Raw genomic sequence first — 23,291 nt, forward strand, 5'->3', positions numbered from 1 at the left:
ACATGTCGTTTTGCCTTATATTTGCCCTGTCTTCTTGATTCCACAATTCATTTTTCATCTAGAAAAGGCAGCTATACCAGAAGCATGAATTTAGAATTGTAGTTCTTCAAATGTTCTGGAATTATAGCTATAGCTACCACTTCAGGGCTGGTATAGAAGTTGAATTTGGCAACTTCTGGAGAATCACAAGTCCCCCGATTTCTTTCTCTTTTGCAGTGTCTTTTTTATTCAACATAGAGAATAATAATCAATTAACCCAGAACCTTCCTATAATTTTCTTTTAATGGACAAAGGAAGCATTTTTGTTTCTTTATTACATCCTGAACAATGGTGTTTGTCTCCTTTATCTGAATTCTATAACACTGATTCAGACATAACTTGCTAAGGGAACTGTTTGCTTTGACGTTAAAACTATTCTTTGTGGCCCTTGCATAACATTATACCTAGTATATTTGGGTATCAACACCCAATTTCTAAGATCAGAGTCCACTTGGTGGACCTTTAAAGCAGGGGTCTTCAACCTTGGTCCCTTTAAGACTTGTGGACTTCAACTCCCAGAATCCCTCAGCCAGCAAAGCTGGCTGAGGAACTCTGAGAGCGGAAGTCCACAAGTCTTAAAGGGATCAAGGTTGGAGACCCCTGCTTTAAACCATCTGATCATTTTGTTGACCCAAAGAAATATGTTTTTACACAGAAAATTAAATATTTATTCATTTACTAAATCCACTGAACCCAAAGCCTGGTCCTACATATGGTGAGGCTTTAAGTGCCAGCTCATTTATTTCCCCTTCAGGATATTGTTGGAAGTATGTGTATTATTAGAATGCTAACTTTGTGCAATGACTATGCAGAAAAGCAGAAAACTGAGACCCTAAGTAAAATGTAATTAGCATCTGCTTTGTACTGAATACAGTATATAGTTAACAACATCTATTTTGAATTTAATGTCTACAGCATTTGAGTTTCCAGAGCAGGCTATTCATTTATTTAGGCTTATTACCATATGTCTTAGGAAAGGTGTCGGCTCTGTACCGTATAGTTCTGGAGGTATAAATTCAGTTTTACATTTTCTGGTCCATTTAAACTTTTCACATAAATTGAGGAACTGGATAGTAATATATACATAATTTTTTAAACTATATGTACATAATCATTTTTCTTTGCAGCAAATCGTCATTTTTAAAAATGTCCATCCACTTCATTTCCATAATTTTCACCAGCTACCATTATCCCAGTCCTTACGCTACCGTTTTCATATAGAAGCCTTTTACTTCCTTGCTTGGCAATCATGATTTCCTTGCACTCTCTTCCCCTATCAGCCGTAAGTTAACAATTGATTAGTCCATTTGCTAAGGCATTGGTGTATTGTACAAATGTATGTTTCTTTTTATAATATGAAATATTTCTTTTCTTGTCTTATCTGTATAAGTAAAACACACATATTACTTCACAAAATGCTTTGATATGAAGAAAATACCCCATTTCTAAACACTGAAATATTTGTACCCTCCAAAAAGTTTGATGTGAGTTTCCTGAGGGGATTCTTAGATTATCTCCACTGCTGGAGATACGGCTGCAGAAACATTGTGATATTTTTCAATTTGTTGACCACTAGGTACAAGTAGTAAGGATAGCAGCCAACTGATGCCGTTGTCTTTGTTTCTATTCTGTTTTCACCTGACGGAAGACTGATACTCTTAGCCTATTCCCTTCCATCTGCTTTGTACCGAAGAATATTACCTTCTTTATTCTCTTTTCTCCCATGAACTCAGAATATTCAGAGATGTAGAGTTTCTATTAGGGCATCTACTTTCCTTAATAAACCTTGTCTACAAATATTGTTACTCAACTGGCATTTATATACATATTCAGACAAGCTAATTGGTATACTGCATTTATATATTACAACAGACTATCCCAAATATAACCATGGAATATGCATGTATGTATGTGTGTATTTCTCTGTCACAACATCATATATCAAAGATTAATTTGTTCATCTAGATTCTACAGGATTCTTTGCAGTTGATCCAGCATTTGTGTCTTTCATTTTTCATTTTTCACAGTAACTCTCAAACAAATGTGAGTTTAAGTGATAGTTACAGCATTTAACATTTGATATACTGCTTCTCATACAAGTATTCTAATCAAATAAAACTATAGACAACATCAAATAAAGCTCAATACATCAGGTAAAACATTTGTTCCATATGTCCTTAATTATTAAATGATAATAATTTACTTTTTGCATATTGAAGTTCATCCAAAACAATTCTTCCATTTTTAAGGACAGCTTTGTAATGGGAAGAGGGGAACAAGCAAAACCATCTCTTTGGACTGTGATATACGCTCTCCAATGTCACCCAGAGAAATTCACTTCATGAGAATCTAGAGCTTTACGGCAGAAAACAATACACAGGATATAGGACGATAGGAATCCACAGGAGGACAGAGAGGTTAATGACATCACATGACATCAACAAATTATGCAAATTATGCAATTAGGCATAACATTATTGTAGCTCCTGTGTGACAGCTGCTTGTTATAGCTGTTCTAACAATTCTGCTCTTTAACATCTGAATATTTTTATCTGTGTCTATTTTTACTATATGGTTCTCGTACACAGTATTTTTTTGTATTATTTTTCTGCAGTATTCTTGCTGTAGTTGCAGATTTGTGCTCTTTCATAAAAACTGTAAAATAGAATTCACCCCAAACATCTGGGGACAGAGGTTAGAAACAGAATCCTAAACTGATTCAACAGAAACTAATTATCATACTTTTTGGAGTAAAATATGCACTTCCCCCCCAAAAGTGGGTGAAAATTATGGTGCGTCTTATACACCGAATGTTACCGAAGCCCCACCCACCCACCGCCCCCCATCTTCCGGCTGTTTTAGGCCTCTGTTTGTCATGTTTTCGGCCTCTGCATGCTCCATTTTAGACCTGTTCCAGGCTGCGGGGATCACCACAGCACATTGTCACCAATCGCTGCCTCCACGTGTCACGTTTTGGCCTCAACGCATCATGTTTTTGGCCTCCGCATGCCCCATTTTTGGCCTCTATGCATTGCATTTTTGGCTGGTTCTAGGTGGCAGGAAGTGCCAAAAGCGTAATGTGCGTAGACCAAAAATGCGACACGCAGAGGTGGTAATGGGCTGTGACGATCCCCACATCCTGGAACAGCTGATTGGCGGTATTCCGGGAGGCTGATCAATCGCCAATCAGCTGCTCATGCTGAATCAAGGCTGCGATAACGTGCTGAAGCTGACCAGGCTGTTTGCTATGTTCTGCAGGACGCTAGCCAGATGAATACCAATGGATGCTGGTAGGCAGAGACAGAATTTTTTTTCTTGTTTTCCTCCCCAAAAACTAATGTGCATCTTATACTCTGGAGTGTCTTATATTCCGAAAAATATAGTATCCCTTCAGTACACCCTAAGTACCTTTTCACTGAGATCCAGACAATAATGGAGTTTTGACAATATAATTTTATGAGCAGAGATTTAATCCTGGCACTTGCAAAAATGAACTCCTTGTTTATCACATTATTGGGAGGCAGAAACCTAGTGATGAGCTTGTCTGCCATACCTTTTTCAACCATTTTGAAGAAGGTGAAACAAACAAGTCAAGCACTGAGATGCCTGCTCAGAAGAAAGTAGAAGATGGAATTATGGTTTCTTCTAGTCAAAGAACATCTACTAAGCTTGACTGCAGCCCAGTTAGTTAATTCATTAGTTGTACAGGCAGTCATTGTCACTACAATGGGGTCATTGTCACTACAATGGTAGTCATTGTTACTACAATGGGGGACCAGCTAAACAAGGTGGTTGTTAAGTACCGTATATACTCGAGTATAAGCCGAGTTTTTCAGCACGTTTTTTGTGCTGAAAAACGTCCCCTCGGCTTATACTCGGGTCTATACGGCTTATACTCGAGTTTTTTTTTTTTAAGCCCCTCGGCTTATACTCGAGTATATACGGCTTATACTCGAGTTTTTTTTTTTCTTTTTTTCACATTTTACCGGACGGAAGCCCTGCCGGTGCAGTGAGAGGCGGGCGGGAGCCGCCAGCCTTCTCAGCTGAGGGAGGGAGGCTTTCCCCAACCGGTAGGTGCCTCATTTCCCACCCTCGGCTTATACTCGAGTCCCCAGTTTACCCCAGTTTTTGGGGTAAAATTGGGGACCTCGGCTTATACTCGGATCGGCTTATATTCGAGTATATACGGTAAGTGATGTCCAGTTTTATGAACTTTCTTGCCACAATGATGCAATCACTGTTGTCAAGCAAATCACATGGTCGTTAAATGAATCTGGCTTCTCCAATTGACTTCCCTTGTTGGAACCTACTCAGAAAGTTGCAAATGGCAATAACATGACCTCAGAATGCTGCATCCATTGTAAATAGATGCTAGTTGCTGAGTGCATGAAGTTTGATCTTGTGATTGGAGGGATGCTGCAATGGTCATAAATGTGAGGACTGGTTGTAAGTAACATTTTCCAGTCTACCATTGTAACTGCATATCTGTTCTTGCTCATAAATATGTCCCCTGCTATACCAGACTTAGGGTTTAGGACAAGGATGAGTAAAATTCTTATGACTTGAAGAACATTTTTAACAAGGGCCACAGATGGAAGTGGAATTAATATAATAATTACTTGAGAGAACATTTATTAATGAGATTTCAAGAGTTATTTTTAACACTGTTAGATATAGCTTGTTGCATATATTTCTTTTCAATCCACAGAAAATCAATAGGAAATTTTGTCTGTTAACTATTCACTGTAATTCAAAGTTTAGTGTTGAATTTCAGCATGATTTTAGGGTACTTTGGAGAACAAAAAGGGCTGGTGTAGCCCTTTGTTTAAAGGGAAGTAGCCCATTATTTCTGCTATTCTTTCCATTTATTTTGTTGCTGCCACATTTTTACCATCTATTTATAAGGATAAATGGTAAATCAAGCCTAAGTTTCAAGCCTTAAGTTTCTACTGTGCTATTAAAAGGCTGAAAATGGAATGTGCATTAATAGCTAAAAATAAATCTGAAAAAAGATGCATATTAGAATGTAACCAAACTAAAAAAAGATGAAATAGCTGGCTAATTGAAGTACTATTTTGAGTATTAATATTAATAGCACAACTTCTAAGGAAATAGCACTCAGTTTATTGAAAATGACAATGTCGATGAACATTACGTTACAAATGTAACACATCTGTGCAAACCTGTATCTTAAATCCATTTTTTAGAATAACCAAATGTGGGCCCCAAGAATTTTATTTACAAGTTTCTCATCATAATCTTCCCATGCTATTATAACTATGTTAAATATTAGTCTCTGGACATAGACAATTATGAACAGAACTACAACTGTGTTGTTACATCTCTACTACATCAAATATGAACCATCCATGCATGTTCCAAATAACTGAATGACTTCACTTGAATAATTATTCTATTTGCATTTAAGTGCTTTAAAAATGAGTATTACTATTTTATGGTGTTCCTGATTGGGTGATTATTCCCAGACCAGTAGACTTCACTAAGCGTTTTATATCTGAACCCTATATGTCCAGTGGACAAAGTGCTTTAATTAAAAACTGTTCTATAGTACCACTTTTCATAGCAACAATAGCACAGGTAATTCAGTTTGGATCATTTACTTTATCTGCAGGAATCCTAAGAATTATGGGAAGAATCTTAAATATTTGTTATATTTTTTTTAAAAAATACAAATACATAGATAGGGAGCGAAGGATGGAAACTAAATGATCATTTTCTATTCTTGTACTACGATATGAATATTGGTTTGTTGCACTTGGGCTCCACTGTAATAATATCTGGTAAAAGTTAATCATGTTGCATATCGGCTCTGCGCATGTCCAAGATGGACGACTAACCGGTTCTCGGAGCGGCGAGGCTGCATTCTCTTCGCCCGCAGATGCAGCCTGCGGACGACCTGGGCTGCCTGGGTTTCCTGGCCGGGTGGGAGATCGTCCCGGCAGCCACGAGAGGGGTTTATCGCCCCTGAGAGCTTCGTGGCTGCCGAGTACCGAGCCAGGAGCCGAACGGCAGCGAAGCGACGGCGGCCATCTTTGTGTGGGGCGGGGCAGCGTTTTGGCCTACCTCGGCCTACCTCGGCCTATCTTGGCCTATTCTCCCGGCTGGCGTTCCGGCCTACATTGGGCCTATTCCGGCCCACTCCCCCGGCAGCCTGCTTTCGAACTTTTTGCTGCGGGGGTGTGTGTGACGGCAGCGTTGGTAGCGAGGGGTTTTCAGCCCAGTCTCTACTTTTCGCTGGGAACGGCAGAGATACATTGAGGAGCCCCAGCGAGGTCCGGTGGAGTGGGGATCGTTGTGGGGGGGGCATGGCCGTGGCCGCGACGGTGATGGCGAGGACGTCCGTTGTGGATTTGGACGGCGTCGGAGCCTTTCCGGCGGTGGAAACGGCAGGAGACTCCTTCCTCCTCGTTCCCCTTCCCTTGGACACTTTCTGGACTGGATGGACTGCCTTGGGCCGGGTCGTTCCTGCTGTGATTTGGCGATGGACTATTTATTTCTCCGTGGATATTCCTTTCTCCCCCCCTCCAAACTCAGGACCCGTTTTGGGGAGTTTAGACTCTGGAGCAAGTCTCCCCCCCCTTCGGATTTCTGGATTGAGGATGGGGGTAGCTGGGCTACTTATTAGGAATGTTTTAAGATCACGCGTGGGCTTTGGGTTAGCTTTTGGCTAGTCCAGGTTACGATCAGCCCTATCCTGGGTTCCTCCCCCTTTTTCCTGCATACCCTTTTTGGGGTGTATGGTGTTTATGGGGGAGGATGCTGGCACCGACTATTTTATCATCTGGAAAGAGGATTCCGCGAGAGAATGTCCATCGTTTTTTACCATCTGTGGGTCTCATGTCATCGACCCAAATATGACTGCTTTACCATCTTCTGCGGTTGAGAGACATATTGCGCCATTTATGCCTGATTCGAGCTATGATCTATTCTTCGGTTGAACTCCATCATCTGCGAGGGTCCTCCGCCTCGCAGAAATGGCCCTCGTTATCGAGGGCCTATCTCAACGACGGGTTTTGGGACCCAGAGAGATGGCATGAAAAGAAAGAGCCTTTGGTTTTTGGATAGGATGTTTTTAAGGGGTGGGAGGGTTAGGGCGGGTGTTGGGGGTAGCCCGCTGGGTGGGGAGCCAGTCCTTGCGCGTGCTCGTGGTGGTTCTTTAATGGGTTCGGAGGTTATGGGGGGGGATTGCGTTCCTTTTGGTGAGGGTGGTTCCATTTGCACGGTAAGTGGGAGGGGCAGATATGGCGGAAGGGGGGACCGTATCGTTTGGGGGGGCGCACGCTCTATGTCTGCAGGCGATCGCGCGCCCCGATCCCCCTCCCTTCTCCCGTTCCCCGGATGGTCAAGACCCTCAGAGCCTGAGCCTACAGCTTATGTTGTGCAATGCCCGGTCCGTGGCCAATAAGGCCCCCCTAATACATGATCTTATCCAGGGGGGCGCCGCGGATCTTATAGGCGTTACGGAGACCTGGCTGGGCACTGAAGGGGGCGTGCCCCTGGTCGAAATGTGCCCACCAGGTTTCCGTGCATTTCATCAGCCGAGGGCCCAGGGTAGGGGTGGAGGGTGGCGGTTGTTATTAAAGAGAGTCTAGAGCCGAGGGAGACCACTGTACCTCAGATTGCCGGATGTGAATCCCTCTTTGTGAGATGGGGTCATAGGTGTCAGATGGGCTTGCTGGTCACGTACCTGGCTCCTTGCTGCGTGACAGCTGCCCTGCCCGAGCTCCTGGAGGTGCTTGCCGGGGTGGCAGTGGAGACCCCCAGACTTTTAGTCATGGGGGACTTTAACTTGCCATCTGCCGGCTCGTCATCGACAGTGGCTCGGGAGTTCATGGCTTCCATGAGGGCCTTGGACCTGACTCAAGTAGTGGATGGCCCCACTCACATCGGGGGAGGCACACTGGATCTTATTTTTATCTCTGGTCAGTGGTTGAAGGATCTGGATTTGAGAGATGTAGTCACAGAACCTTTGTCATGGTCAGATCACTCTCTCCTTCGCCTGGACTTTCTGACCGCTACTCAACACCGCAGGGAGATGGAACCACTACGTTGGTTCCGTCCCAGGCGCCTGATGGACCCGGAGAGGTTCCGGACAGAGCTTGGGCCACTTCCTGAGGGTCTGGCTCACGGCACGGCAGAGGAACTAGCCGCAGCCTGGGAACAGGCTGCGGCTGGGGCTTTAGACCGTGTCGTGCCTCTGCGGCTTCTGACCCGGCACAGATCTCAACCGGCTCCTTGGTTCTCCGAGGAGCTGAGGGGGATGAAACGCCGGAGAAGACGCCTAGAGAGCTCCTGGAGGTCTAGCCGTTCAGAGGCTGATTGGACACTAGTTAGGTCCTATACTAGGACCTACCTAGTGGCACTGAGGGAAGCGAGGCGTTCCTACGCCTCCTCCCTCATTGCGTCGGCAGATAACCGCCCAGCCGCCCTGTTTCGGGTGACCCGTTCCCTCCTTCACCAGGGGGAGCGGGATGACCCGTTGCAGGGACGTGCTGAAGAGTTTAACGGTTTTCTATACGATAAAATCGTTCAGCTCCGGGACGGTTTGGACCAAAATTGCGGCGATTCAGATGGGGCGTCTGAGGGCGGTCTTGGTGATATTGTTTGGGATGAGTTTGACCCTGTGGCTCCCGAGGACATGGACAGGTTGTTGGGTAGGTTGAATGCCACCACGTGTTTACTGGACCCGTGCCCCTCCTGGCTGGTGCTGGCCACTCAGGAGGTGACACGAGGCTGGCTCCAGGCGATTACGAGTGCCTCCTTGTTGGAGGGAGTCTTTCCGGCCGCCTTGAAAGAGGCGGTGGTGAGGCCCCTCCTCAAGAAGCCTTCCCTGGACCCGGCTGTTTTAGGTAATTATCGTCCGGTCTCCAACCTTCGCTTCGCGGCGAAGGTTGTAGAGAGTATGGTGGCATATCAGTTTCCCCTGCACCTGGATGAAACTGTCTATCTAGACCCGTTCCAGTCCGGTTTCCGGCCCGGCTACAGCACTGAGACGGCTTTGGTTGCATTGGTGGATGATCTCTGGAGGGCCAGGGATAGGGGTTGTTCCTCTGCCCTGGTCCTATTAGACCTCTCAGCGGCTTTTGATACCATCGACCATGGTATCCTGCTGCGCCGGTTGGAGGGATTGGGAGTGGGAGGCACCGTTTATCGGTGGTTCTCCTCCTATCTCTCCGACCGGTCGCAGACGGTGTTGACAGGGGGGCAGAGGTCGGCCCGGGGCCGCCTCCGTTGTGGGGTGCCGCAGGGGTCGATTCTCTCGCCCCTTCTGTTCAACATCTATATGAAGCCGCTGGGTGAGATCATCAGTGGCTTCGGTGTGAGGTACCAGCTGTACGCTGATGACACCCAGCTGTACTTTTCCACACCGGGCCACCCCAATGAAGCTATCGAAGTGCTGTCCCGGTGTTTGGAAGCCATACGGGTCTGGATGGGGAGAAACAGGCTCAAGCTCAATCCTTCCAAGACAGAGTGGCTGTGGATGCCGGCATCCCGGTACAGTCAGCTGAGTACACGGTTGACTGTTGGGGGCGAGTCATTGGCCCCGATGGAGAGGGTGCACAACCTGGGCGTCCTCCTGGATGAACGGCTGTCTTTTGAAGATCATTTGGCGGCCGTCTCCAGGAGAGCTTTCCACCAGGTTCGCCTGGTGCGCCAGTTGCGCCCCTTTCTAGACCGGGATGCCTTATGCACGGTCACTCACGCCCTCGTGACGTCTCATCTGGATTACTGCAATGCTCTCTACATGGGGCTCCCCTTGAGGGGCATCCGGAGGCTTCAGTTAGTCCAGAATGCGGCTGCGCGGGTGATAGAGGGAGCCCCTCGTGGCTCCCGCGTGACACCTATCCTGCGCAGACTGCACTGGCTACCTGTGGCTTTCCGGGTGCGCTTCAAGGTTTTGGTGACAATCTTTAAAGCGCTCCATGGCATAGGGCCGGGCTATTTACGGGACCGCCTACTGCTACCAAACACCTCTCACCGACCCGTGCGCTCTCACAGAGAGGGACTCCTCAGGGTGCCGTCAGCTAGGCAGTGCCGTCTGGCGACACCCAGGGGAAGGGCCTTCTCTGTGGGGGCTCCCACCCTCTGGAACGAACTCCCTCCAGGACTTCGTCAACTTCCGGACCTCCGAACCTTCCGTCGCGAGCTTAAAACACACTTATTTATCTGCGCGGGACTGGATTAGATTTTAAATTTTATGGTTTTAAATGGGTTTTATTATTTATATGGTTTTAACAATTCGGCTATGGAATAAGTTTTTTACTTGTTATTTTAGTTTGTATTTATGTGTATTTTTAAGTGCCTGTGAACCGCCCTGAGTCCCTAGGGAGATAGGGCGGTATATAAATGTGAACAATAAATAAATAAATAAAATAAATAAATTCCAGTAGTAAAATTACAGCCCAAGATGACTTGAGGCAACCATGGCAGCTTTCAGACATATGAATTTCTACTCTCAGAAATGGTTGCTGATGGCAAAATTCTGGAAGTTGAAAGCTGTACAATTGTGTAGGAATTTAGCACCCACCCCTCTCCTAGAAGAATAATATTTTAGAAAATATTTAAAAAGGCAGAATATATTTCCCTGGATGAGAAATGGAGAAACATGTTTTAAAGACAAAGCAGCTTCCTGACTCCCCCCCACCTTTGTCAATGGGCCATTAAAGCTTCAGCCAAGCTCACTCAATCCCCCCACCTTCCTCAATGGACCATCATTTGCAACACAATAGAACAGAAACTCACCACATGGCAAGGCTCAGGCAAGCTTGAGGGACAACCTACAATGTTAGCTAAGACCCCTAGACCACCTGGGAGTGTGACAACCAATCAGGATACTCTTCCTGTGCCCCAGAAAGTTCAAAGCTCAGAAAAAGCATAAAGCCAGGGAGCACACAGGATCTCAGCCCTTTTCTGTTCAGGAACTCAAGCCATGTGATCCTGACCACCATTAAACCATCTTTCCAAGCAGCCTCCATGTTTCCAGTGTCTTTGTCCCCACTTGGAACTGAACCCAGATGGATATTTCTTCCAACAATTGATAGTTGCAAGGCTGAAAAATACTGTTCTAAAGGAATGTCTCTCTGTACACATGTCTAGACAATGTGATGATCTTCGGAGACAATATTTTGAGTGCTTTGGTTTAATCTCATAAACTAGGTGGCTACAAGCAAGTAATTCCTTCTCAAGTATCACTTCTGGGTTCTAGAAAAACATTTGCCTGAAATCTGTGATGTTACCATAAGAAATAGTCATTTAACATAAGAAATAGTCATTTTCCTTTTTCTAAGTGTTCTAGATTTTTATCTCAGAAATGCAGGAACAATATTTCAAAACACATTACATTGTTTCTCTCCTGGTTATTTGTTGGATTCATATATGTTAATTTAATTAAATAAATGCACATAATCCTATACTTACTTACCTGGAAAATATTCTACACAGTGATTTGTGCACTTTTAAGACTACATTCTCCCACATAGTTATTAGCTCCTTTTGGAATAAATATACAGTAAAATGGTATAAGGGAGAGAACTTGCAATATTTATCAACTCCTCTATTTTGAGCACTAAGTAAAAAATCCACCACATACATACTGTATCTAAATATGCAACATTTTAAAACAAATTTTAAGGAATATGTGTAAACTGAGAAAGAAATGTGATGCCACAATGCCACTGTTCTTATAGGCATATTCAAATTTTATCTGAAAACTACTGCAAGACAATATTCTAAAAATATATTGTCCCATTTGCATATCATGTGTACCTATAGCAGCAGTCAGTAATCCAAAATTAAAAGATTGTTTCAAACTTTGGCTTACTGTGCTAAAATATATCATGTTTTATTCAAAGACTGCCAAACAATCTACATTAAGTGTCAATACAACCAGTGTGAGTTTAATGGCAGAGTGGGATTTCAGCATGTTTTCTGCAGGAATAATGCCATTATATGCCATTTTATATGGGATCTGGTCTGACTGTAAAATATCTTGGATCAGAAAATAACTTCATGGAACCTTGTTTTTTATACGGTAATTCTAATACATTTTTAGACAAGCCAATTTGGCTTATAAAGTATAATTTACAAATGGTAATCCTTATTCTATCAGTTTCTGATATGATTTTTCCTACTATTGTTTCCAATCCTAGCACCAGAGACTTCTTTGTGGGGGGGCAAATAAAAAAGTTAACGGTTAAAAAGTTAAAGGATGTTCAGTTGTGCAATTGCCATTTCATGTTTTTGACTCTTCATAGAGACGTCCCTGATAGCATATAACTTAATATTTTTAACACTGCAATGCTAATTAGAAAGTAAAGCTTTTATCCATATACCATCAGAAAATGTTTGCGTAAATAGATATGGTAACCTTCTCCATCTTGATCTCTGCCACTTGCAGAGCAAAAGTATACTTGAACATAGAAAACATCACCAAATTGGAGATGACTGATAAATGGAAATTGTCCCCAGAATAACATCAACAACAAAAACAATTTATTGAAACCAGTGAGATTTTATCCAAATGTATATAGTATTCTTTTAAATTTCAGTGCTTTTACATAGGATTAAGGTAAGGAAAACATAGAGGTCATGACTCCTGGATTTTTTTTATCAAAAGGAGCCATAGGGGCATCTGAATTTTATTCTGTGTAACCAAATATGTGTCATGGTGTGCATTTATATGCATCTTCTCCTGAGAAATTAAATGTGCTATGCACATGCACATTTCTTGCATGTATATATTCAAAGTAATAGTACAGAATAGAATACTTTATTTGGCCAAGTGTGATTAGACCCACAAGGAATTTGTCTCTGGAACAGTAATTCTCAGTGTACATGCAAAGTAACATCATCATCATCATCATCATCATCATCATCATCATCATCATCATCATCATACCAATAAGAGGGGGTAGTAAAGAAGATAAAGATAATAATGCTACACTCATACAACACGAGTAAATGTACATAGATATTAGATAGTATTGTGAGACTTAGGTGTTCAGCAGAATGTCACACATCTAATTGTCCCTCTGTCTAGTTATTTTGGCATGCAGTGGCCTATAGTAGCTTCCTAAGGGGACGAGTTGAAACAGTTTATGTTCATGATGCGAGATCTCAGCCCTTCTTCTGACCTGCACAACATATAGGTCTTTCATGGAAGCCAGGCTGATTGCAGTTATTCTTTTTTAGAGTCCTAACTATCCATTGGAGTCTGTACCTGTCATGTTTGATTGCTATATATGTGCATATGTGTTGCTTTTCTGTGTGCATGTGTTTATCTAGATTATATGTGTTCTCCTGGAGAAAGTAAGGAAGATGACCTGGGGAAAAATATGCAGAAACCATTATCTAGACAAAATGGGCTAAATGTTTTTTTTTTTAGTTCAGCAAAATGAGATATTGAGGAAAGCTTTCAGGTGCTTTCCTGAATTAAGGATGTTTGTAAGGCTTGTAAGATCCAGCCTTGTAAGATTCTGTTATTATAGCCATTACCCCAAGGGATAGTCCTAGTCTTTCTGAAGATTTTCTAGTCTACCAAGTGGGGCTAAAATGCCTTGTGGTGTGAATTGAAAAAGAGTATGTTTAATTAGTTCAGGCACATAGGCTGAATCCATGTATAGGTCGTTGATCTCCCCTAGTTATATCTGTGCATGAAGTATATTGATTACAGACCATCAAGTTGTGTTTTGACTCTTCACAACCACACAGAAAGATTGTTCTGTCACTAAACTTCCAACAGTGCTCTCATTTCACCATAACATAATCTATCCATCTTGCTGCTGGTCTCTTCTTTTTCCTTCCACCTTTCCTTCTTCCAAAAAACCTAATGGGTCTGAAGTAGGATAATTTAAGGCTGATCATTTGTGCCTCGAGGGAGAACGCTAGCTTGAATAGGACAGACTGCACACCCTCCATTCTGGGTCTCTTGGTTAGAGGAAAAGAAGGGAATAGACCAGTCAGGTGCCCACGGAGCTGCCCAGCTGCCTCTCGAATAGAAATGCATGGGAGGGATGCTATTCTGAGTTGGGTACCTCTGCAGTTCTGAATCGCCTCCAGGCTATTTTCGACTTTTCTTTTGCTGGTTTTTCTTCCATAGCCATTTGAACTGCTGCACTGTTTTCAGAGCATTACCCTGCTGTATCCAATACAGGATTGGAATGCAAGTCCTTTGACGCATTTCCAATTCAACTTCCCAATGGCTTGGAAATAATAATAATAATAATAATAATAATAATAATAATAATAATAATAATAATAATAATAATAATAATAATATAAAAGAAGAAAAATACAGTATTGTTATTCCATTCAACTCCGGTTTTAAGGTTCTTCGATTCCCATCCGCAAACTAGCCATTCAACGACGACGGAGAAAATAAAAACCTATTTTCGCTCCCCTCTGAATCCGGGTCTTGGCTAGCATTAAAAGCAGGTTTACAGAATACGCATTCAAACGCCGGAAAAAGAAGTAATCACGCTTCTTAAATGTTACCGCACGAAAACCAGGATTAAAATTATTAAAATCCAGGAACTACCCAAACAACAAATACATTCGCTAACATTAAGTTTTGCCCTTAGTTGCAAAGCCCCCGTATTGCCATTTCTTAGTTATCAAACATATTGCCTGTATTTTCTCTCTCTTTTTTTCTCTCCCCTAATCCGCTGTTAAACTCATTCTGCATTTTGCATCCTCTTTCGCGATCCAAGGATATCGGTGAAAAAGCCTTCCGTGGAATTCAGGCGGCTTGTACCGCGCTAGTGTCCCCCCCCCCAAATCAGGCAGTCGTTTGTTGTTCAGGCACTTTCGGAGACAGACTCCAGGAGATGGGGCTTTCTGGGAAAGGAAGGAACCTCAAACAGTATCAGCCGGGGTGCCACGTGGGTTGGAGAGGTTGTAGGTGTGCGTGGCTGGGGCTTCTGGCTTCGTCTGTGATCTTTTCCTGGCTGTTTCTCCCCAACTGTCCTAGGATGAAAGTGGTGGCTTTAATCAGGTAAAATAATTGCTTAGCTCTGGGAAGCTGTCCGGAGCAGAATAATATTTGCATTTCCCGGTTTCTAGGAAATGCTGGACTCTCCTACTATGTGAGCAAAATGATGCAGGTGACAAATAGCCCAAGATGATTCTTTCTTTCTTTCTTTCTTTCTTTCTTTCTTTCTTTCTTTCTTTCTTTCTTTCTTTCTTTCTTTCTTTCTTTCTTTCTTTCTTTCTTTCTTTCTTTCTTTCTTTCTCCACGTGCAATCAGCAGTGTGATAGATTTTACGAAATACAGGTTTGGTTTTGCTTCCCTTTTAATTCCAGATCAGGTACATTTCAGAAGTTAGGGATATCCAGTCTCATCAAACTCGGGAAGCATTGTTCGAGTTGTATTACAACTAAGCATTTAAAGGGCACTATTTGTCCTGTTGCAGGGTGTATTCTGGAGAATGCCTGCATGGTAACATTTTGGAAGTCTTTTAAATATTTTTCTTTTTATGGGTATCTATTCATAGCAATTCTCTGTTGATAGCTGTCTGGTATACTGCTATAGTACTATTAAATCTAAACTGATACACAGGTAGTCTCCGACTTAACAGCAGTTCTTTTAGTGACCGTTCAAAGTTACAGAGGCACTAAAAATAGTGACTTATCACCATTTTTCACACTTATGACCGTTGCAGCATCTCTGTGTTCACATGTTTTACAATTGGATGCTTGACAACTGACTCATATTTATGACGGTTACAGGGTTCAGGAGTCATGTGATCCGCTTTTGCCACCTTCTGACAAGCAAAGTCAATGGAGAAACCAGTTTGACTTATTGTAGCAACCATGTTACCAATTTAACAACTGCAGTGATTCACTTAACCACTGTGGCAAGAAAAGTCGTAAAATGGGGTAAAACACACTTAACAAATTTCTCAGAAATTTTGGGCTCAATTGTGGTCATAAGTTGAGAACTACCTGTAAAGTTTCCCAGAATGATATCTGGGATGGCACTTAAGAGTTATACAGTACTAAGGGTCTAACCACATAGTGTATTCCTTGGTGAATTAAAACATAGTACATTGAATTAGTTCATTAAATATATACAGCATTGCAATTCAGCCGTGAATTAACTGAATGGGATGAGTTTGCACCACATTGCAAGCTAAAACATGGCTGGCTATTTTGTGGTTCAGTATGTAATACAAACATATGTACAATTAAAGAACAAAGGATCTTAACACACATGCTTGATCTAGTAATCCACATATTAAATTATTTTGGTGATACGAATACTCTTAATTTTACTTTAAACTTTTTCCACCCTGGAAACATAATTAGATTAGATTTGCTGTAATTTAAACACACAGTTTGAAAATGTTTTGAGTTGCTACAAATCATTTGGAAGTTTATTCTCTGCCAACTAGCGAATCAAAGGCACAGCATAGTGATAGAATTATATAAAAAGGAAAAGGGAAAAATCAGCAACTATTCTTGAGATTAAATAAGTCTAACAACAGCCTGTTGAAATAACAATGCTATGTGAGGAGAGCTTGCTATAACTAGATATTTTTTTAGCATTTCCCATCTCCCCTTGCTTCAGTTTTGATGGGATGGCTCCACCAGTTCACATTTAAAGAATGCGAATAATTTATGGCTTACGCAGATTTATGATCTGAATGAAATGGTCACTTGTAAATATGATTATGTCTTTCTTTCCAAGAAATTGTGACTTTCTTCTCAAATTATTATATTAATAATGTGTGTGTATTACTGGGCACATTCTATTACAAGAACTGGTTTGAGGTTTGCTAAAAGATGATTTGTATACCAATCAACTTAGTACTATTAAGATTTTTACTAGCAATTTTATTTCATATGATTTTACATTTATTCAATTTTTCATGGATATATCAAAGTCTGGTGGCAAGCTCAGAGCTGTAATCTAAAGGACAGTTCTTCTAAGTCATGGGTGTCAAACTTGATCATGTCATGAGACATCACGTGATGTATCACAACATTTTTTGCCTTTGCGGAGCTGGGGTGGGCGTGACCTACACATGATGCATCCGGCCTGCAGGCCGCCAGTTTGACACCCCTGTTCTAAGTCATGAATAATTACATACAAACAACAAATCATTCACAATAAAAGACATCAAGCTCATGGCCAATTACTAAGTGGCTGAATTAGAAATTTTTTAAGAATCGTGCTTCTTGTGAAGTCTTTGGAAGGACTGTGTTACTTTTAAGATGCAAAGAATATTACTTCTTGAAGTCAGTCTTCTCTTTAGAAAGTAATGATTAATTACCCAGTTAGTTATGTTCTGAATTATGTTAAACAAAATTATGAACAAGTAAAACTTGACTATAATTAGGGTTTTTGGACTGAGCAAAGCTTGGATTGTATTCCTGTCTTGATAAATGTTCTGACCTAGGCTTTCCCAGCAGCACGAAACCAAGTCCTCGTCCCAGTAAACCCCTTTTATTTAATTTACAGTGAATTCCTCTCTAGCAAAGTCTTTCAAGATAGTTCACAATTATCGACCTTTATCAGACTTGGAGGGTGGCCAGACCAATATCTTTCAGATGCTGCAATACTTGGCAAGAATACAGTAATGAACTAATTGTCTCCTGCAAACTCAACTCCCCTTTTGCTCCTCTTTTATTCCTCTGGGAGGGCCATTCATCGTCCACCTGTGGCCTTTCTCCCAAGTCGACCCTTGTTCTTTAGCTGTTCCCTTCGTCTGGCAACTCTGCGCATGCGCACACTGGGAACAGACTCCAGCTGTTTGTCTGCCTCACTGATGTCTGACTCGAAAGGCAGCTGATCCCTGGCATACGGCCCTGGCCCCCTCTCTGCCTCCGACGCAGAGCCCTCATCAGAGCCTTCCCCAGACTCCAGGACTGGCCATGTTCCTCCCCAACCTCCTCACTGTCTGAATCTGCTGCCAGATCTGATGGCCTCTGGTGAGCCATAACAATAAAGTCACTCCCTCCCCCCCCCCCCCCGACCATCCATCCACTTTTAAAAAGTTCTATGCATTTATTGGGCAAATGGGTTTCAATATGTAGATAGACCAAACAGACTCTTTCCAAGAAGGTCTTAGAGTGTCAGGACAATCCTTTTGGTGATAAAGCCACCTTGTGGAATGGGGTGCCAAATTTCCTTTTTTACTGCCTAGCTTTACTCTGAGACTGAAGTGGTCAGTAGATACCTGTTTGTTTCTGTTTTTAATCTCCTTGAGAGCTGAAGATGCTTTCCCTTTGAAAATGTAGGTAGGAGAAGTCTAATCTGTGGCCTGTTTCATAGATGCACTCACTGTTGTTCAAGGACACCTGCCCATTGATATTATGGTATCCACCCATTACACAAATGCCTTCATATTCTTTGCATCCTCCTCTGCTATTATGCTTTTTGGTTTGCGGACTTTTTGAATATATTTGAACTATATGTAAAAAGTATACAATAAAAGATATCTCATTATTAAAGCCTGCAGGTACTACCTAAAATGTAACAAATTATCTGTTTAATGTTCATTTGGATTAATTCAGTTTTCTGTTCATAACTCCCTGAGTCAATTATATTTAGGGTATTCTATAAAGTGGGACAAAATAATTTAATTATAATTGTGTAGTCGTCTCATTTTACTTTTCAAATTTAAGTATGCTTACTTTTTTTAAAGGGTGGCCATACTCTGAGAAGTACTGAGCATTTTTCAAAATGAGGCAATTATGTAGAATCAAACTTTTGTGCCGCACAAATACTCTGGAATATAGTGCCTTTCATTCTGTCTGATATCCTTGGTAGCTAAATTGTTTCTGATGGATGTCTTGCACCCACACAACATTAATTTGCATTCTAGTTTCAGCCTGTGAAAAGTCACTGACATTGAAGGTTTAACAATAACTCTTTTAAAGCTTGATGTTTTAGTTGTGGAAATTTTTCTGGCTGTGCATTTGTTTTTAATATTTGCATTCAAGTGGAATGGTGCTGCATACAGTCAAGATGATGAAAAGAATTTCAGTACTTACTATACCCTTACTTGCTCTGATAAATTATTTGTTTTCCTAAGTAGCCAACCTATTATCATATACTGTGCTAGATAGATATAAAATATGTTTTGCAGACTGAAATAGTTATGAAAGCATCCTGATTTGGCCTAAATAGGCATATTAGAAAATCAGAAGTTGTTTTCCTTTACTCTCTTGTGCAAATAGTACTTTCATTTCTCACTTACGTGGAAAATAATAACATAGATAAGAAACCTTTGTTTGACATTAAAGAGAATGAAGCTATTGCTTCAAATATTGCTTACCTAATTGATTTAAATTTAAGGTATAGGTGATCCTGCTAAAAAACATACATAAACATGGTTAGTGGCTCACTTGAAAAAAAGCTAAAAACATACTGATGATTTATTTGAAAAGTGCTGATATTTTTTAAGTGTAAACAGTTTCACTGCCATTTTGAAGTAAATATAAACATTACTTCAGGAGAGTTCTTATTGAAAAGTTTGTTTAATTATGAGATAACACAACCCTTTTTTTCTTCTAGTGGTGGAAAAGACAGCTCTTACAATATGATGCATTGTGTTGCTGCTGGTCATCAGATAGTTGCCTTAGCCAATTTAAGGCCTACTGAAGACAAAGGTAAGGATCCCATATTTCCTCTTAAGAACCTTTGAACTCTTCATCTAGAGCTTCATCTAGATAAAATGATATTTTATCATTTTATTTGTCAAAAAAAAATGGAAAATGTATGAACTTGTTAAGAGTGCTTTATAGGAGCATGGGAAATTACTTTATACTAAGTCAGATTATGTCTGTGTAGCTCATAATTACACAGTGTAAAAAGTATTGCAAATTCTATATTTGCTTGGGAGTGTGTATACACAAAATTTTGAAGTAAAAAGGTAAGCTTTTGTGGAAAGAATTGCTCTGGGTAAGACTCGTGTCCCCAGCTAAATTGTTTATAGGAGATAATAAGCTGGGATAATGTACTGCAGTTCTCTGTGTTACATTTGTTTTAAACATCAATCTTCACCAGAAACACCAGTAGCTACATGATTATTTTAAGGGTTATTGTGCATGAGATGTCATAAACTTTGATTTATTATAGCATTGGAAGTTGCAGTAAATTACATAAATATTAAATTAGGAATTCATTTATAGGGTATTTTTTGTGATCTTTTGAAATAAAACATTGCCAATGTTTAAGATTATTTTGTGTTTACACTTCATACAAATGTACGATTTGTAAGAATTTGAATATATCCCTCCATATCGATAATAAAATTATAACAACTTAAAACCAGTTTTGTGTAATGGTTAAATTACTGATTTAGAAACTGGGAGACTCCAAGTTCTAATCCTCTTTTGGGCATTAAAGCTGGCTAGGTTATTTTGGGTCAGCTCTTTGATATGTGCCATAAATTTAATAATATTTTGATCAGAACTCTATATCTATACATGTTTACTCAAAGAAACATGTTTATCTTTTATCAAGATGTATGAAGGTACTGAGGTGTACACGTACAGAACAGGTGAAAAAATTGGTTAATCAAACGGAAATATTAATATTTGTTTTAGTGCAGGGATCTCCAAACTTGGCAACTTTAAGACTTGCGGTCTTCAACTCCCAGAATTCCCCAGCCAGTATGGCTAACTGAGGAATCCATGGCTTGGATCCATGGTAATTTTACTAAGAATTCAAGGAATTCTTCCATCTGTTGAAAACTCGTGATGCTTTTACTGGTGGATCAAGGGTACTTTACTGGTGCTCCTTCCTACTGGTGAAGAAGAAGAATTTATTGATTCCTATTGATCCTATTTGTCAATATCCTACTCTCTTACCAAAAGTCTGGATTGAATAAATTTTTTGCACTAGTGGTGGTGTGAAGGAAACTCACTCCAATTCATAATTTATAGTACTCTTACTATATAGTTATCTTCCCCCTATTTAGATGTGCCTCAGGATGATTTATTATAACAGTTTATTTAGTATTATTTCAGTCTTAAAAGCATTTACCGTATATACTCGAGTATAAGCCGAGTTTTTCAGCGCGTTTTTTGTGCTGAAAAACGTCCCCTCGACTTATACTCGAGTATATACGGCTTATACTCGAGTTGTTTTTTTTTCTTCTTTTTTTCACATTATACCGGATGGTGCAAACTTGGCGGGCTTTTGCATTAGCGCGGGGAAGCCCTGCCGGTGCAGTGAGAGGGCGGGGCGGGGGAGCCGCCAGCCTTCTCGGCTGAGGGAGGGAGGCTTTCCCTGACCGGTAGCTGCCTCATTTCCCTCCCTCGGCTTATACTCGAGTCCCCAGTTTACCCCAGTTTTTTGGGGTAAAATTGGGGACCTCGGCTTATACTCGGATTGGCTTATATTCGAGTATATACGGTATATCTTTGAGCCAGAAAGATTCAGAAAAGGCTTGTACAATAATAGAAATGATAGTTGCTGTCTTTGAGAGCACTACCAGGTAGACAGGGCACTAAAACTTCAAGGACAGTTCTTAATGTTTCATGATTCTTATTATGGCAAACTATAGTACAAGTGATGAACTTGCTGGTCTTTATCACAGGATTTTTCGCCTTTGTGACAGAGGGTCCCACTCAGTGGATCAGAACAGCAGGAAGCAGACACTTAACTTCTAGGATTTTTTTATTACAGTTTTTTTTAAAATAATCATGATTGTTTCTGTAGTTATACCATTATGACTTTTACAAAGGTTAGCAATTTTTTAGAAGGAAGGAAGAAACAAATGAATGATGACATCCTGGGCTGACTCCTAATACAAGAATGAATTTTTGTTGGTGGATGTTAGAAAATAATCTCCAGGCACAGGGAGGCTGTAACCATAGTTGATAAAGTTTATTCATTTTTAAGATGCCTGGGATGTTTTCAGTGTTATTCTCTGTTTTGAATTTGGGAGTAATTGAAATTGGGAGTAGAATATATTTTTATTGTATAAAGGGAGTTTTTTTAAAAAAGGAAGTGCAGTGTTTAATATATATTTGGAGTAATGTTCTTGACTGTACATTCAATAATGTAGAAATGCTTTGTTTGCCTTTCAGAAGGATTTGATGAACTGGACAGTTACATGTATCAAACAGTGGGCCATCAAGCTATAGAATTATATGCTGAGGCAATGGGCTTGCCTCTCTACCGTCACACGATTAAGGGTACCAGCATTAACACAGGCAGCATCTACACAAAACGTGATGGTGATGAGGTGGAAGATCTTTATCAGCTTCTGAAACTTGTCAAGGTATTTTGTATGGCAATTTCTTCTTTTAAATATAAGGATTAAATCTGTATACATCAAGCCTAGAATCGCCTGTATTTTTGCAATATATTCGGTTTCCAAAAGAGAATAAACTTGGAAGAAGTGGCCTTAATTTATAGCTTGTTCTGCTCTTTATTGTTGCTTCCTGCTTCAGGTTAAATATCCTATTATTGGTGTAAAAATTATTTATTAATTTATGCTAAGAAACACATCACATTAGTATGATGATCCAGTATGTTCCATATTTTACTGATATATTTGCTGATATGTTATTTTTTCTTGTGCCCAATTTATGTTTTGTACCTTTTGTGTACTTAACTGTGGGCCCCACTATGTTAACAGCCCATAAATTTTAAAGGAAAATTAAAAAGAACAGAATTTATTATTTACATTGTATTATTTATTTAAAGCATAATCATGGATACACTGAATTACCAGGATAGCACTTTTAGAAAGTAGAAAACATTATTGATATGAGGTGATATAATATAAACCATGGCTTTTTGGAATGAGCAATAGTGAATCACTTGGTATCATGGTTCCCTCTAGTAGTATGATTAGATGTGAGAATAATTCAAGAAGCTTTAAATATTTTCAGTATTGCACTCAAAGGGAGCTATAAAAATTCAAGACTTCTAAGGATTCTGCAAAGAAAGATAGTCCCCCATACTTAATTAGAAAGAATGTTTCTACATAAATACGTTAGACTCTTCCATTTGCTTCTGTTGGGATTGATTTGGTCATGCAATATAAGTAGAAGGCTCCATTTAGGCATTCAAGCTCCCTTATATATAATGAATTGTTGGACTGATACAATGGATATTTTTGTACTATCTCCATAGACTTTTAACTTGAAAATACTGATAATTTATCTCTTTACCATTTTAAATAAGTGGTCATAATTATTTGAATTACAATATTCAAACTAGAAATCTTGATCACTGTAGTCTCTATAAAACAGATGGTTTTATATGTATA

General features: G+C 40.5%; 1 protein-coding gene across 6 annotated transcripts in view; it reads left to right on the plus strand.

Moving 5' to 3' along the window:
* Positions 1–14,913: 14,913 nt before the first annotated feature.
* The window catches only part of DPH6 (diphthamine biosynthesis 6), a 278,777-nt gene continuing 270,399 nt past the window's right edge, over positions 14,914–23,291 (plus strand). For all 6 annotated transcript variants that reach the window (XR_009152602.1, XR_009152601.1, XM_058162169.1 and 3 more), the window contains exons 1-3: positions 14,914–15,052; positions 19,580–19,674; positions 22,102–22,295. Coding sequence is in view for 4 of the 6 variants with exons in the window: in XM_058162169.1 (XP_058018152.1) it covers positions 15,030–15,052; positions 19,580–19,674; positions 22,102–22,295 (312 nt within the window). In the remaining 2 variants the exon portion in view is untranslated. The remainder of the gene's footprint in view (positions 15,053–19,579; positions 19,675–22,101; positions 22,296–23,291) is intronic.

Source organism: Ahaetulla prasina, chromosome 1 (assembly GCF_028640845.1).
Source record: "Ahaetulla prasina isolate Xishuangbanna chromosome 1, ASM2864084v1, whole genome shotgun sequence".
Taxonomy (NCBI): domain Eukaryota; kingdom Metazoa; phylum Chordata; class Lepidosauria; order Squamata; family Colubridae; genus Ahaetulla; species Ahaetulla prasina.